An 18,132-nucleotide genomic window follows, 5' to 3' on the forward strand; every position below is an offset into this window, starting at 1 on the left:
AAAAATACTATGGAAGTAAATGGCTGCCGTCAACTGTCTGGTGACCGATATTCTTCAAAATATCTTCTTTTGGTTTCAGTAGAAGAAAGAAATTCATACAGGTTTGGAACAACTTGAGGGTGAGTAAATGATGACAGAATTTTCATTTTTGGGTGAACTATTCCTGTAAATGTTACAGAGACAGTTAGAGGTCAGAACAGAATGTTCAGAAAAAAAAAAAAAAAAAGTTGAGCTGTTGTTTCGACTCTTACAAATGTCCTATCAATGCTGTCCTGTTTGTGTCTGTAGGCAGCTGGCGACTGTGGCGGTACGGTCTTTGATTCCCTCGGCCAGTCTTATGGCTTCTATCTTCTGGATGGTGGTCACATGGGGCTTGTGGTTTCTACCTGATATCCTTGAATAATACACATACAACACACACACACACACACACACACACACACACACACACACACACACACACACACACACACACACACACACACACACACACAAACAAACAAACACTTGTAAATGGCTAAAATGGTAGGGGGTCAAAATATATATAATATAAATAATAATGAAAAAATAAGACTAATTAAGATTAAAATAAATAATCAAAAGATAGATTATATTAACATACAAACAAATAAAATGATATTTAGACTTTCATTTAAATTTTGTTTTGAATTTCACAGAAGAATGGGATTTCTGCTATTCTCTCATTGATAGGCCTAAATGCTTTACGAACCAATCTAAATGTGAGAATGACAAATTCATTGTTTGAGGGAAATTCAAGCGATATCTCGTAAAGGCCTTAACGTGCATCACATGACCCCAGCGCTACAGTCCAGATACTGTTCACAGTCAACATCACAGCCTTACTGTACTACTACCTCCGGTCCTGCAGGACAGACCCTGGGATCGTCAAGGCAACCGAGGAGGAGAAGAAGAAGGTAAGGACTGGCTGCGATTGGCTGGTGTGTTGCCACACTCTGATGGGACGTGAGCCGTGAGCACGTAAAAACATATCAAATAATTTTTTTCCAAAAATGGTTCTGTCATTTTAGGTAGTTCTTATTACACAGACGTACAATATATATATATAGGGGCGTTGGATATGATGGGTTCGTGCGATAAATCCCACCTCTTGTTTACACATTAAGTGTAACTGGGACATAAATTTACGTTTGAAACTATGAGGACATTGCCTCCTCATTTGATTTCATAACACAAATAATATACATGTTAGCCTAATGATTCATTTAGGTTTCTAGTCTCATGTGTCTTGTCTCTCTAGAATATTGTGGTTCTGGCAGAAGCGGGCTGTCTGGATCCCAGGATATTTTGTACTTCATGCATGGTAAGTTATTATGTCTATTAATTTATAATATATAAAGGACAGGTAATGATGAGAAGAAAACCAGATTGGGAAATGAAACAAGATAAATTCACACTTGTGTTACCTACTTAAAGTATTAAGACTGAATGAGTCATGGCATGTGCACTAACCGTCAGGTCATGGTTTAAAAACTGACACATTTTTACTGTAATATTGTGATATATTCTCCTGACACAAACACACATTGTTAACATTCTACAAAGTCTGATGCCAGGTTATTTAAAAACCTTGTTTTTACAGATGAGGAAGCCAATGAGAGCCAATCACTGCTTTTACTGCAATGCCTGTGTTGCTAAACAGGACCACCACTCCATTTGGATCAATGGCTGCATAGGTAACATGCACAAACTAAGATGTTTAATGACACATAATGTCTTTCTCTTTCATTTTTTTTCTCTCTCATTATGTATTATTCATGCTAACTTGTTCCACAGGCGCCAGAAATCACCCGTTCTTTGTGCTTTTCCTGGTGGCTCTGAACTTCCTCTGCATTTGGACGTTCTACGGCAGTATTAAGTGTAAGTCACCACTTCAATTCAAATGTACAGTAAGCTACCGTTCTGAAGTTTGTGGTCAGTATGAGTTTTGACAGATTGTGCCGCTGACAAAAACTACATTTATTTGATTCAGTAAAACGGTAATGTTGTGAAATGTTATTACAATTTAAAATAACTTGTTTTGTATTTTAATCATTTTAAAATGTAATTTATTCCTGTGATGCAAAGCTGAATTTTCAGCATCATTACTCCAGTCTTCAGTGTCACATGATCCTTCAGAAACATTCTAATATGATGATTTGCTGCTCAAGAAACATGTATTATGTTATCAATATTGAAAATATTTCTAGTTAATATTGTTGTGCTGCTTAATATTTTTGTGGAAACAGTGATACATTTTGTTTTTCAGGATTCTTAGATGATAGAAAGTAAAAAAAAAACAGCTTTTATTTGAAATAAAAAAAAATCATGAAAATACAAATATATTTGCAGTAACTTTGTCCTTGTTGAATAAAAGTATTACATTTTTTTTTTTAAATCTTACTGATATTAGTAATTGCGTTATTTATTAAAACCAAGTCGCAACAAAGTTTTAAAGTTTATGCAGTTTTAAATATTCTTTACTGCTTTAAAATCAAATAAACTACAAAGATACTGTAAAAACACATTTCATGCATCTTCAAATTCATCTAGATTGCATCATAAGTTTCCATACAGGGTGATTTGCGGACCAGTGTTAGTGTAATGAGCCATTCATGGCGTTAACTTTTCACCAATATCCACGGTCACATTATTCTCTAGAGGAGGATGATAATAATGTGTTTCTCTGTGTGTAGACTGGTCGAATCACTGCCCGCTGCACTACACGGAGGAGGGTGTGTGGGGGGCGGTGACCGCTCTGATGGGATGCTCTCCCTGGGTGCTTTACATCTTCTGCTTCGCTTTCTTCCACACATGCTGGGCCTCCATCCTGCTGCTGTTACAGCTCTACCAGGTCAGTGATGATGAAGATACATATCAACACTACTGGCCGGATAGGAGTGAGGATATAAGGACCAGAGAGAACAGACATTATTTTTGTGCCATAGCTGATGTCTGATACAATTGCATTTCTTTCTTTTTTTTGTTGCCTAGTATTTTACATCATGTGAAATCAGGCATCTTCATAGAATAAAATATAATAGAAACTGTTAATACTTTTACAACCTGGAATAAATTAATTGTTTGATATTTAAATTATGCACGTATATTATATATCAGTCTAATATTGACCTCAGACCAATACTGATAATAAAAAATAAAAAAACATATTTATCATTAGCTGTGTTTCCATCCACCTATTTTTATGGGCATTTTGGGATATCGCATGTTTAGGCGTTTGATAGGAAGACATGTGAATAAACTACATTGGAAACGCATAAATCCCTCAAGGAGTACCAAAAATCTCATGTGACTTTACTTCAAAAGAGGATGTGATTGGATAACCAGTGGACCAATCGCATCGCACAGCATCTCAAGCGTTGGTTTGATCATTTTGAAATGCCTGAGCCAAAGTCTGTCATCAGAATGATTTGGTTTAATTCCCTCTCAGAACTGTCTCTACACCAGCATCCGAACTCTACATAACATGACAGTGTTTATTGTGTTTCGTCTGCGCGCTCTGAGACGCAAGTCATTTATGATCTTGGAAAAAAGAGCCACAGTTTCTTCCCCTATTGCTGCAACTCCCATTTTTATTAGATATTTTGTTCCAGTTGATGATTTTGTTCTCTTGAACACATGGGATGGAAACAAAATGATTTGTGCAATATTGCAATTTTGCCCATAAGTTAAATTCACTACTTTGGATGGAAACATAGCTATGGTATTTTGTGGCTCTTTGTTCAAAGCTGCTGTTACATTTTTGTAGAGAGTAAACATTGCTTAGCGGTCTTATTAATGAAGTTATATTTCCATTACTAATACCTGTGTTGTTATTGTTAACTGAAACTATTAAAAATCTTTTTCGATAATTAAAATAAAGCCGAAATAAAATTAAATACTAACTAAATAAAATAACTGAAATAAATAAGTTAAGCTGAAGTACAAAATTACTGAAACTGAAATAAAGATAAAGCTAGAAAAAAAAATGCACATAACAAAATTGCTAAAATGAAATTCAAAATATGAATAAATATTATAATAGTATATAAATGATACTAAAATAACACATTAATAACAATAATAAAAAATAAATAAATAGTATAATTAATTAAAATGAACAAATAATGGTGTGTAAGTCTTTTAAAAGGTGTAACTAATGATTTCCTCATATGTCTGTAGTGTTTCAGCAGAAGACTGAATTTCTCAAGTTGTTCTCACATGATTAGCATAGTGTAAAGAGGTTCCCCCTGCAGAGGCATTAGGAACCTGTTCTCATGCCCTGACTTGCGAGTTAATACTGGTCAATAGTGTCAAGTGTTAATTGTCCTATGATACATACATCCTGTCCAACTCTTTATACTTTGCTTTGTTTTTCCTCACAGGTTGCGTTCCTTGGACTGACGACGGTCGAGAGAGCTAACCTGACACACAGGCAGAGAAAACTCCCTCAAGCCTCTTCTCTCAGACAAAACCCATTCAAGTAAGCATAGTTTAACTAGTTTATGGCTCATAAATAGAAGCTTGTTTCCGCCTTGGAATAATGAGGTAGTATTGACTTTTTTTTTCTCACAACTCTGACTTTTTTTTTTCCCTCTGAATTGCAAGTTTATATTTTGCAATTCGAACTTTAGAACTTCCAATTGTGAGTTTTTCACAATTCCGAGAAAATAAATTTGAATTGCGAGATTTTTTTTCTGACTTTTCCCTCACAATTGTTAAATATAAACTTGGAATTTAAGTTAGAAAGCAACTTAGTTTAAATTTTGCAATTAACGAACGTAGTTGACTTTTTTTCTCAATTTTGTATTTTCCTTGTGATTGTGAGTTTATACCTCACAATTTGGACTTTATAACTTGCTTTTGCCAGTTTATATCTCGCAATATGTTATAACTGGCAAATCTGTCTTTTTTTTTTCCTCGGAATTGCGAATTATCAAAGCAGATAAAAAGTCGCAATTACTTGACTTGTTTCCTTGCAATTACAAGTTTATATCTCGCAATTCTTACTGTACGTTCACACCGCCGCCGACTTGAGCTGCAAAGAAGCTCTGGCCGCCCAGTCAAGGATGCTTGTCAAAAAAGTACGGGGAAGCTTGTTGACGCTTTGGCCGCTCTGAAGTCTGTGTCACACCATGAAATGTAAACAGAAAAAAAACAAGCAATACATTGATACTAGGAACCTTTTATAATGACAGCATTTTTATAACCGATTTGGTCGGGAAAAAAAATATTTTGATTAATATGCGCGAGGGAGAGAGAGCAAGACATATTGTTTGAAGACGGTGAAGGTGAGTGCGCGCGCGCGGCCGGGGCTCTCTCTCTTTTGTAACTGGTCCCTATATGAAAATAACGTCATATCATAAATGATAGGAAACCCAGCAACAACGATTATCAGTTTCTCCTCCATTTTCTCGGAACTAATGTTTTGGTAGGAACGAAAGTTTACATCGTATGTTTCTCCGGAATCAGCCAGCGCGAAGGACGTCTATATTCCGATTGGTTGCTGGCGTTTGCCGCTGCTTGCCGCTGAACCGCGTCATAGCTCATTACCATAAAGTTGAGATACTTTCAACTTTCTGGTTGACGCTCAAAACGCCCAAAACGCGACGCCGATGGATTTGACGCTCCTTGCAGCTGAGAGAAGCCAGCTTCCATTGAAAATGAATGACTTCCGGTAACTTTGGAAGCTCAAGTCGGCGGCGGTGTGAACGTACAGTTACTTTGTCTCACAAATGCAAGTTTACATTTCACAATTCTGACTTTATTTTGAATTTATAACTCACAATTCTGACTTTTTCCCTTGGAATTGTGAGATTTTTAACAAAAAATTGCGAGTTATAAAAATCCGAAATGTGAGATAAAAATGTGCAAATACTTAAATTATGAGTTTATATCTTGCAATTATGGCTTTATTTCTCGTAATTCTGATGTTACAAATCGCAAATCAGTTTTTTTTTCTCAGAATTGTGAGATATAAACTCGAAATTGCGAGTAATCAAGTATGAATTGTGAGATAAAAAGCAATTACTTGACTTGTTTTCATGCAATCACGAGTTTATATCTTGGAATTCTGACTTTATAACTCACAATTGGGAGTTTATATTTCACAATTCTGAGGAAAAAATATGAATTGCGAGATATAAACTCGTAATTCTGACTTTTTCCAGCAACTCTGCCTTTTTTTTTTAATAGCAATTATGACTTTTCCCTCACAATTGTGAGAAACTCGGAATTGCGACGAAAAAAAGTCAGAATTGTGGGATATAAAATCACAATTTAAAAAAGTAATAGCAACTTTTTATCTCACAATTCTGACTTTATTACTTTCAATTGTCAGTTTTGTGAGATTTAAACTCAAAATTGCGAGTTATAAAAATCTGTAATAAAAATGTGCAAATATACTTAACTAGTTTATATCTGGCAATTATGGCTTTATTTCTCGTAATTCTGATGTTACAAATCGCATTTCTGTTTTTTTTTCTCAGAATTGTGAGATATAAACTCGAAATTGCGAGTAATCAAGTATGAATTGCAATTCTGACTTTTTTTTATAGTAATTATGACTTTTCCCTCACAATTGTGAGAAACTCAGAATTGTGGGATATAAAATCACAATTAAAAAAAGTTATAGCAACTTTTTATCTCGCAATTCTGACTTTATTACTTGCAATTGCCAGTTTATATCTCGCAATTCTGACTTTATTTCAAGTTTATATCTTGCAATTCTCCCTTTATAACTCGCAATTGTGAGGTTATATATTCAGTTTTTCTCAGTATTGTGAGATATAAACTCACAATTACCTTTTTTTTTATTGTTTTATTCTGTGACGGTAACAAGCTTCCATAGATAACACTCATAAATGTGTGAGTTTTATATTTAATGTGGTTTCTTCTCTCATAGTCTTGGAGTGGTGAAGAACCTGGTGAACTTCTTCCAGTGGCGGTGCTGCGGTCTCTGTAAGCCAATGGTGCTGGACTGGACTCAACAGTATCCGATGGGTCTCAGCAGAGACCATCCCATGTTCAGCGGTCCCGATGCGGTTTGACCACCAGAGGCCAGTCACCCACTCAGGGAGAGCCATTGGTTTGATTTTTAATGCCTTTTTAATGATGAAAAGGAAGAATAGACTGAATGCTAATTTGGATAATCTTTTGTTCTATTTGCAAGAACATTCACCTTTTATATTTGAGCGAAATATATATGTGATGTGCATTCATGGTAAAGATGGAAAGATTTTGCCTTACAGCTTAAGTTATACATAATAATGTTTATAAGCATACTGATATATTTTGAACTGAAATATTTTGTAAGGTACAGTAAGATCACATTGTTTTGGGTTTTACTCCCAAGTCCTTTTACAGGAAGTGACCACTATCCTCTTTGTGAACAGATTTGTAAATCAGAGCAATTTTATTTCTACAAAACAAATAATTACAAAAAATGCGCCAAATTACAAATTCAGTTGCTGATATTGATTATTGGCTGAAAAATCTGATTTCTTGTAATTTTGAGAAACGTACATCCCTTGATATGCGTCACAATGCATTTGAAATGACTTAATGCTATGATCAGATGCGCCACCACTCTCCTGAGCTACCACAGCATTTATAGCATTATACATACAAGAATAATCACATAATTTAATATATTTCATTAGTTATTAGAATCACGTTGCCCTTTGTACATTTTCTGAGTAATCAGTCATATTTTCTGTGGCAGTTGATCTGATTGTTTGCCTTTAATAACCACTGTGTAGTACAGGCTCATGTCTGATGTCATCATCATGCTGTTTGCTGCAGTTATCAATAATATTCATTATACTTTATCACGCAATATGTCATTATAAGGGAAATGTGCTGAATCCTGTGCTTTGGAATAAATCACTTTCATAATTTGCGGCTCAAGAGTGTTTCTCCAGCTCACCGTATATTTTGATGTTTATTATTGGTTGCTGGGCTAAAATAGCAAGTTAATATTGAGTTACTTGCATTATAGCCACTATTATCTAATAACGAAGAATTTTGTAGATACTTTATTACCCTGAACTGATTACTGTATTTTATTGTGTGAATGTGCGTTAGTTGATTTATAAGATTACTATATTTAAAGTGCTTTTTCTTGGTTACAGATCGTCGTTTTAATCAATGTTGGATGACTTTATTTATTCTTTGTATCCCATGTCATAGCATAAAAACAGTTACAGTAGACAGGAGTAAAATAATTGTAATACATTTGATTTATGCCGCAGTCTGTGTGCATATCATCAACATGAGATGTTTAAAGCTGAAGTGTGTAAAAAATGTTTTTGTTAAAATACTTTACCCTTTCCCAACCTAAGCTATTGGTAAGATAAGTTTCCCAAAAGTGTAAACATTTGGCACCATCACAGCATTACACTGCTTAGGCGTCCCCATATATTTGTGCAATTCTGTTTGGTAATGGCAGAAATCACACACTTCAGCTTTAAGTATAAAGCCACCTTTTCACTGCACACGACATTCCTCGTTAATTCGACGGAAGTCATTAATTTCCCATGGAAAATCGCGCAGGGGCAATGCGTCATGCAGGTGCGTAATGTTTGGATCCGAATTGAGCTTTGGATGCATTAATAAATGTGAACGTAAGAGACTGGATGATAGCCTATGCAACACGCAGCATAATGGTCTAGTCACAGGAGATATATATTATATAATGTGTGTTTTTGTACTGATTTATTCATTCCACCATGGTGAATGCCCTTGTTGTTGCTCTCCTTCCTTTACTATTACGACTGCCACTAGTAGGCGATTTCCCACAGTTGTATTCAAATGTTGTGTGCAGTGAAAAGGAGGCTGGACTGGGTTGGTTTAAACTTGTCAATCAGTGTCCTCGACCACGCCCATGTTTCCAAGGCCACGCCCCTTTGGACCAAAGTTTTTGGCATAGCAAACTGAAAGAAAAAAAAATCAGATGGAGAAATCAGGTGACAAAAACTTTAAGAATAATAAAATAAATCTTGGCTAAGGGTCAACTGGTATTCAGCAATATTCCATAATTACCAATATTTTTTAGAAACACTTTACAATAAAGTAATTTATGATACCTGTGGTATCAAAGCTGAATTTTCAGCATCATTACTCCAATCTTCAGTGTCACATGATCATTCAGAAATCATTCTAATATGATGATTTGCTGCTCAAGAAACATTTCATATTATTATCAATGTTGAAAACCGTTGTGCTGCTTAATATTTTTGTGGAAATGATGATACTTTTTTGCAGTAATCTTTGATGAATAGAAAGTTCAGTGAATAGTCATTACATTTATTAAAGCATTTATTTGAAATAGAAATAAAAATAGAATGTGTAACATAAATGTCATCACGTTTGATCAATTTAATGCATCCTTGATGAATAAAAGTATTAATTTCCTTCTCTCTTTTTTCAATCTTACCACAAATATTTGAATGGTATCATTGTTTCCACACAAATGTTAAGCAGCTGTTTTCAATAATCAGAAATGTTTCTTGAGCAGCAAATCATCATATTAGAATAATTTCTGAAGGATCATGTGACACTGAAGACTGGAGTAATGATGCTGAAAATTCAGCTTTGCATCACAGCAATAAATTACATTTTTAAATGTATTAAAATACAAAATGCTTATTTTAAATTGTAACTATCTCACAACATTACTGTATTTACTGTATTTTTGATTTAATAAATGCAGCCTTGGTAAAAACAGACATTCTTTCAAAAACATTTTTTTTAAAGTTTCCAAACTTTTGACAGGTGCTGTACATTATTCAAATTAAAAGTTGTATCTGTTAATTATATTTAATGGACCTGAACTAACAATAAACAGATGCATTTGTATTAACTAAGGTCAACAAAGAAGAACAAACACTGCATTACTCATTGTTAACTAATGGGACCTTAAAATGTTATTCTCATTCTTTTATCTTAATATTATTTAATGCAAATTTCATCATGGTCAAAGTTCATCATGATGCAACTAACACGCATCACTCAGGCTTTAATCACTGCTACAGTATTTGTTCTCTTGATTGCATCGATTGGCCTGTAATGGCTGTTGAACAATAACTAGGTCTATCAAACAGACCATCTATTGATTGGTTAAGTGATATTAGAGATTGTGCTGGCTCATTTGATTGATCGTACCTTTACAGTAGAGCTCTCCGTCTTTATCCGTCACCGTGGTGGACTCCAGGCTCTTCCCACACAGTAAACAGCGGAAGCAGGTTTTGTGCCAGGGCTGTTGGATCAGAACCAGTGACAGACTGATAAAGTACTACGGTAAAATCTGCTTCACACAGCACTGACCTGTGACAGCAGCATATTGCAGGAGTGCTGAGTGCTTTCTCAAAATCTGCTTATATCGGCGGTTAAATGGTTTAATATAAATACATTTCATATCATAACGCAGCATATAGTAGCAAAAACTCTGAGCCAGCTTCTGGCTTTATCGTAGCTGCAGTTTTACCTTTCCAGCGCCCATGACTTTCTCCGCTGCATAGACTGCTTTGGAGCAGCGGGGACATCGATCCGCACTCCCAAATTTCTGCGCAAACTTGCTTGGGTTTGAGTTCGCAGATGTCGGACGAGCTTTAGGCCTTAACATGTTAAACACACACATAAAAAACACAAAACAAAAAAAATTCTAAATTCAAGTGTAAAAAAAACACGTCTAAATACTTCGGGGCCGTTTACACGACACCACTTTTAACTAAAAACTGAAAGTTTTTTTGGCCGTTCATTTACACGACAACAGCGTTTTGGTGGCGTGAAAACGCAACATTTCGAAAATTGGTTTCTGTGCAAGTTTTTGAAAACGATACTGTTAAGATCTCCGTGTAAACTACAAAAACGTGAATTTGTGAAAACGGTGATACGGATTAGTCATAGTGTTTCTTTATAAAGTGACCGCCAACTAGTGGCCTGGCATTAATAATACAGCGTTTTTTGTAGTTTTCGCGGATCCGTGTGAACTAAAAACTTTTCCTACATCGTTGTCTTGTAAACGTACCCTAAGTCGGTTTAAATTTTCAACATTAGCAGTAAATGAAAATCATAGCATAATTCAGGATACATTTGCACGACAACGATGCACTAAAAACAGAAACGTTTTTCCTTTGCGTTTTTCACGTACAGGCGACAATGTTGTCACAACTTTTCCCCGTTCACACGGATCTGCAGAAACGATTACAAACGCTGTATTATTCATGTCAGACCAGTAGTTGGCGATGTCACTTTGTAAAGAAACACTACACTCCTATAGACTGAACATGGTTTTTTCACAAATTTGCGTTTTTGTAGTTTACATAGAGACGATAACGGTACTGTTTTCAAAACACTCTGAACCCGTTTTCAAAAGTTTGCGTTTTCAGGCCCAGTTGTCATGTAAATGAGCAGCCAATACACATTAAAAAATTCTGTTTTAGTTTTTAGTAACAGTGTTGTGTAATTGACAAGGTTTTGTGTCACTCCCTCACCAATAATGATTTAAATAATTAGTTTTTAAGCTAATTACATCATTGTCTTGGAAACTGCACTGCTGCTGTCTCTACAAGAATCATGTGAAAGATATTTTCAGGACATACTCTTGAGGCTGAAGTTCTTCATTATTCACCGGGTCAGAACTCAGCGCTCCGGCACCCTGGCCGTACCCGTAACCTTTGGGACCGTATTTCTTGCCGTAGCAGGATTTGCAGTAAATCTCAGACTCGTGTGCTGCAACTGTTGTGCTGTCCAAACCTTTACGACAAACCACTAAAAAACACAAACAAATCTGTGTTAAAATATGGCATAAATACCATATCAAATATAAATATGTATATGAGAATTAAAAATATACACTAACATTCAAATATTTCTGAAAGTCTTTTATGCTTACCAAGGCTGCATTTATTTGTCCAAAATATACAATATAAACATTAATATTGTGAAATATTCTTACAATTTAAAATAGCTATTTTCTCTTTTAATATATTTTCTAATTTAATTTATTAGTGTAATGGCAAGCTGAATTTTCCAACCTGATCTCATGCTAATAGCAAACTATTTTACAAGGTGGCAATTTCATAAGAATGTATACAAAGTAAATCGTATGAAAATGTACAGTTTTTAGGAAAAAAAAGTGAGCGTCCCAAAACATAACTGTCTCTGGGGCGTCAGCAGATCATACAATTCTTTTTTTAGAAATGATATTTTACGGATTCATATGAATTAGCACGCAATTCACCAAAACATAAAATAGTTACAAATTGATTTTTCAGCGTCATTACTCCAGTCTTCAGTGTCACATGATCTTTCAGAAATCATTCTAAAATGCTAATTTGCTGCTCAAGAAACATTTCTTATTAATATCAACAGTTGTGCTGCTTAATATTTTTTTTTGCGGAAACCATGATCCATTTTTTCAGGATTTTTTGATGAATAGAAAGTTCAAAAGAACAGCTTTTATTTGAAATCGAAATCTTTTGTAACATTCTTAATATCTTTACTGTCACTTTTGTTTAGTGCATTCTTGCTGAATAAAAAAATGAATAAAATCTAATTTGAATTATTATTATGTTCATATATATATATATATATATATATAGAATAGTTGTATTTAGACCAGCAAAACAAAAAAATACAGCATACTACATTCAAGACAAAATCTCCGATTCTTGAATCTGATATGAGAGACAGAGTTTAGAGTTGTCCCGTGATCTCCCAGCTCCTCCAGAGGGCTGTCATCTCCTGTCTGTGTTCCTCAGCTGCTGCACTTTCAGCCAGGACGGCTCAAGAGGCTCATGGGAGCTTGGGCTTTGTGTCTAATTTTGGGCTGGATGAACAAGAGTCTGTGAGAGAGCTGAGAGTAGCGCGGCCGCTGTCGTCCGCAGCAGATGGAAACAGGCCCTTGAATGGTTGAACTGCAGGGGTGTCAGCTCGACCAGTGTTACCAGTCTCAACACCCTTCCTGGCACGACTCGAGCGTTGAAGAATTAATGCTGTGCCACTGAAAGCTGTCTGCTCACTGGGAAACATTTCAAAGAGCACTCTTGATATTGATGGGAGTTAGTTTAGTTTTTTTTCGGGGGTTTTTTCACCTCATCAAGATTCATTAACTAACTTATTCTGACATAACTAAATAAATTAATAAAATAATGCTGACTGAAAGTTTATTGCTCTATCCAAACATGTATTGTTGCTATTGAAGTAAGTATTTTAGTAAAAGGTAAATCTGTTTTCAAGTGTAATAACAGACTCAGTGGAAAGAAACTGCACATTTGCTCAGACAGGCGATAACTTTGGACACTAATTAACATTTATTCATTTAGCTGACGCTTTTATACAAAGCGACTTACAATTTCAAAGCGACTTACAATTAACTAGTTGATGTTTTGAACTAAAGTGAAAGAATGGCATTTTCAGTCATTTATCCTATTATCCTTATTTTGCTCTAAAATATCTGTGCTTTTTAAAATTCATCAAACTGGCTAAAATTGCTATGGTAAATATTTTTGTTATTATTATATTTTCACCTGAGAGACACATGTTATTTCAAAATGTCTTAAACCAACAAGGAAATTTTTTTTTTTTTTTATGGAATATTTTAGTATATATTATAAATGATTTATCCGTGCATATCATTATTTCAGGTACCCTCATAATCTTTAATCAAAATAACTTCCCCTCCCTCTTGCAGCGACTTCTCTGATGACGTGTTTACTGGCATGAGGGCGGGGCAACCTGTCACTCACAAGAGATCGACCAATGGCAAACCACAACCATCCAATCAATTCCTGATGGACAAAATCAAGTCCCGCCCAACATGTTTTCATGTTTGAGAAGCAGTTTTACGATATATGTCACAACAGGGAAGAAAAGACAATCTCAACTTCCGTTTCATGCCGACTTTAACTCCCTCGGAGCCTAAACTTTTTGATTCTGATACCTTTAATTTTTACTTTAGTGAGTAAGAGTAACAATTAACGCCTGAATTGTATTGTGGACTTACTGCAAATGAAGCAGGTTTTGTGGAAGCTCCGGCTGTTGCACTGGATCTCCTCAGCATGGTAAACCGTCTTCTCACAGGCCGAACATTTGGCTCCTCCTCCCCAATTTGGCATCCTCGTCTCTGGCAAAGATTCTGACATTTACAGGGATGGGAAGAGAGACAATCAACCAAAACTGCCAAAAAAACATCAACTTAAAGGGATGAGTGTTACAATCAGTTTACTAACTGTGAAAATGTATCAGGAGAAAAATTCCTTCATTTATGTGATATGTGATAGGTCAGATATAAAAATAGATGTATCGTATCTATCTCAAAGGAATATGTCATTTAGTCTCTATCTCATCTCTTTAAGCAGGCAGAATATCACCTCACTAGTGTGGAATGCCACGATAAGAGTCCAGAAATAGGTATTTTATTAATGGCACTGCCAGATTAAAAGAAGTGCCTGCTTTGTGTGGCTAAAGCAAGGGATACTAAAAAGTTTTAATTATTTATTCACATTGTTATTATTTTGTATGCATTTCTAAATCAAAACATAATTGGATTGCTCTGCTTTGTAAGAGAGAAAACATTAGGGATACTTTAAGACCAAAATATTAATCAGTAACACTCGTTAACAACACTGTAAAAAATTTCTAACCCTCCCAAATCAAAAATTTCAAGTGACCGATAACTTCTAAATTCTTGTTGCAATAGTCTGTTAACATTGGCTCAATGAGAAATAATACGTCAGACTAATTGAAAAATTTAGATGTTATCGGTCACTTGAAATTTTTGACTTGGGGATGTAATTTTTTTTTACAGTGAAGGTAATTATACAATGCATATCGAATAATGTACTTTAAAATACGTTTGTTTCATAATCTTTCTAACTATATAAATGTAGGCTACTACTGTTATCTGCTAAGCGATCGTGTAATACTAATCGAATCACTTTAAACCTGATGAATTCTTGCAGAATCACTTCACAGGCTTAATTAAATAAATATCAATAGGGGTGAATTCAGGTTGATTGGGACACTTTTCCCCAGTCATCCCACAATGGCAAAAAGTGTCCCAATTAACATGAGTTCACCTCTACATTGTCAGTACAGCACAAATTATGAAGCCATTAAAATAGAAATGTTCAAATTCTACTTACACAATCTTTTTTTTTTTCTGGGAATAATGTTTTCTCCTCTGTCCCTGATGATGTCCATTTCTGGCCCTCTATGGTAGGGCTTTATATAGGCTCCTGGACGTCACTCCCTCAGCTCCAAACACACACTCATCATTTCAAGAGGACCAAAGGGTGTGCTGACATTCAGATTAGTCCATCCTCCTCCTCCTAAATTAACAGCTGACAATACACAAATGCAATGTAGCTGCATGGTCTCCAGTCCTGAGAGCAAATATTCTACGAACACCACAACATTTGTTCCCCATTTTAAAGGCTTGGCTGCATAAATACATTGAATCGGTCTGTATGGCTGAATATTAAAACTGATGATGACAAACGACTTGTAACCGTCATATTCTCTTTAAAATTAATTCAAGTTTTGGATGATTATATGAAAGGAAAGTCTGTCCTTGACTAGCATCATTTCTAAGATACTTCTAATGCTGGAGTCTCTGGTTATGTGGTTTTGTGCAGGGGTGTTGCTAGCCTATGTGTTGTGGTGCCAGTGCCACCTCGGACTGAAGCTTAGTCACCCCTGTTGCGAAAGCATTTTAACGGCTTTAACAGCTGACTTTTCTCGGTTCAAAGAACTATGGCACTGGCACAAAGGCCACATACACACTCCAGCTGAACTAAGTTCTCACTTCACCGTTTTGGTCCGTTTACACTTGTAGATTTTCTCTAGATTTGAAGCAGGATTGTTTTTTGCCACCCCTGAAAAAAAAAGTTAACGTTCACATAACCAGACCACTCCTTGAACGTTTTGTATATTTTATCATTTTGCACTTGTTATGAGGAAGTTACTGCTAAATGTTCTCTGAAACATCTCAAAAGAAGTAGTAGTAGTGTTTGTGGGGGAAAACGCCTCCTTGGTGTAAAACGCCCTCCTACTATTTTCCCCAAAATAACCAATAGATTAAGTCATGATACATTTTTGTTGTTGCTATGCACTAAGCTGACATGAGTGATGCAGTGAAGTATTCACTGTGAAGCTTACACTGGCGACGTACCTGAGAGAAAACAGATTTCACGGTAAGTGATCTAATTTTCAGCAGTATGAAAAAAGTGTTGCTTTGCAGAACATCACAGTTATATATGATATAAGTTTAGTAAGGCCTGTAGTTAGGGAGTACGTGTTATTTAAGGAAAATATAGGCTAATTATATTTTTAGAATGACATAAAAAAAATGTAAAACCTAGTCTGTGGGGTAAAGTAGCACACATGAAAGTGCTATATAAATGCCTCATTCATTCATAGTAATTTGTTACATTTATATAGGCTAGTGCTTTTCTGGGTACTAAAAGCGCTTTACATATGGAAGGGGGAATCTCCTCAACCACCACCAATGTGCAGCATCCACCTGGATGATATTGCGCAAGAACGTCCTCCACACACCAGCTTATTGAGGAGACAGTGATGAAGCCATTCAGTTTATATGGGGATTATTAGGAGGCCATGATGGACAGAGGCCAAGGGAGAGCAGGGAGTTGACATGTGCTGGGTGGGGGTGAAAGGAGGCAACCAGCAAATCATAGCGACCTGAAACAATCAAAACATTTGTTTTTCCATCAAATGTAATCTAACTAGGTGGTTGAATAAAAATATTTGGACTTTATATTTAAAAATTACCTCAAGTTAGCATCAGCTACCAAGCCAGTTAGCATCAACTAACAATATTTTTCAAATTGGCTGATTTTCAGCATGGTTCATTGATAAATATTCATATTAATTTATTCATCTATCATTATTTTAATTTCAGTCTTTTTAATTTTAAGCTAAAATTGCTTGTACTCTGATTTTGCTGTAATTGTATGAACCAAATTGCTTTTTTTCAGAATGGGGACAGTGCCTCCTTGGTACAAATTTAGCCTATTTAAAAAAATCTAATAACATGAAAACTTTGGGCATTTTTCACACTTGGTTTATAATTTATGTCATTGTCACTGAAAACTAGGATAACTTCTAGACACATTTAAGTGTTTGTTGCACTCTACCCCTAAGTAGTAACAACAACTACTAGTAAAAAAAAAACGAGTAAAAACAGACTAAAATGTTACAGAAAAACGTCACATTAATGATGTTTAAATATCCTAACTTTTTTGTGCTGTTTTGAGAACATAATGAAAAGACTGATGACTTTGAACAACATGCCCTGTTAGCTGGCTTAATTGGTAAAGCATTTGCCCAAAGATAACCCCATGTTAACCAATTTTATTTTGCTCTTAACATGGCTGATAGTAAACACATTTTTTTCATTGCTGTTATTAATAAATTGTGTTACCTGCTTTCTTAGATTATGATTTAAATTACTGCACTGTGCTTTGGGTAATCAAGTAATCACTGAACGAGAATAAACAACACCCTAATAATAGACGTTATTCAGAGCAGCGCTATGACAGGTATGAAAGCGAGACTATAAACTTACCGTGTTTTCAATGGCGTCCGCTGTAAAAAGCTCCTAGGTCACTTATAATTTTCTACAGCTCATTGTCTGGAGTTTTTTTTTTTTTTTTACTTAAACTGTTTCGTCAGCAGAACAGATCAAAGATGTGAGTGATGTGGTTATCGTTCTTTCCGACCGGCCTCGTGGCCTAATGGATAAGGCGTCTGACTTCGAATCAGAAGATTGCAGGTTCGAGTCCTGCCGGGGTCGTATCTTTAGTGAAATATCTTTAGGAATTGTTATAATAACTGGGGATCTAAATTACTGACGAGTTTAGCTACAACTCCCGAGTCCCATGTGTATGTGTGAAAAGCAGTGATATGGTAAACCAGTGAAGTGTATGAGTAGACTAAATTAAAAAAGGGTATTACAGCATCCTTCACTCAAATCATATGAATGTAATTGGCTGTGATGGATCTAGCATCTACTGAACTGTAATAATATATATGTAGTATAGCTAGTGAAATGAAAAACTATATCATATGCGTTTTTATTTTATTTTT

General features: G+C 35.4%; 2 protein-coding genes across 2 annotated transcripts in view; one reads left to right on the forward strand and one right to left on the reverse strand.

Annotated features, from left to right (window-relative positions):
* zdhhc13 (zDHHC palmitoyltransferase 13) overlaps positions 1-7,914 on the forward strand; it is a 21,966-nt gene extending 14,052 nt beyond the window's left edge. Inside the window, exons 10-17 of the mRNA XM_082157828.1 lie at positions 289-399; positions 821-935; positions 1,280-1,342; positions 1,622-1,715; positions 1,816-1,899; positions 2,715-2,872; positions 4,404-4,501; positions 6,923-7,914. Coding sequence (XP_082013954.1) covers positions 289-399; positions 821-935; positions 1,280-1,342; positions 1,622-1,715; positions 1,816-1,899; positions 2,715-2,872; positions 4,404-4,501; positions 6,923-7,067 — 868 coding nt within the window. The 3' untranslated portion in view covers positions 7,068-7,914. The remainder of the gene's footprint in view (positions 1-288; positions 400-820; positions 936-1,279; positions 1,343-1,621; positions 1,716-1,815; positions 1,900-2,714; positions 2,873-4,403; positions 4,502-6,922) is intronic.
* On the reverse strand, positions 7,758-15,284 carry csrp3 (cysteine and glycine-rich protein 3 (cardiac LIM protein)). Its single transcript, XM_082157803.1, has 6 exons — positions 15,168-15,284; positions 14,027-14,158; positions 11,622-11,790; positions 10,505-10,634; positions 10,183-10,276; positions 7,758-8,951 (listed from the first exon to the last, which is right to left on the reverse strand). The coding sequence occupies exons 2-6, from the start codon at positions 14,136-14,138 to the stop codon at positions 8,878-8,880; spliced, it is 579 nt and encodes a 192-aa protein (XP_082013929.1). The 5' UTR covers positions 14,139-14,158; positions 15,168-15,284; the 3' UTR covers positions 7,758-8,877.
* Between the last annotated feature and the right edge of the window lie 2,848 nt (positions 15,285-18,132).

This window comes from Leuciscus leuciscus (assembly GCF_965113295.1).
Source record: "Leuciscus leuciscus genome assembly, chromosome: 2".
In the NCBI taxonomy this organism is placed as follows: domain Eukaryota; kingdom Metazoa; phylum Chordata; class Actinopteri; order Cypriniformes; family Leuciscidae; genus Leuciscus; species Leuciscus leuciscus.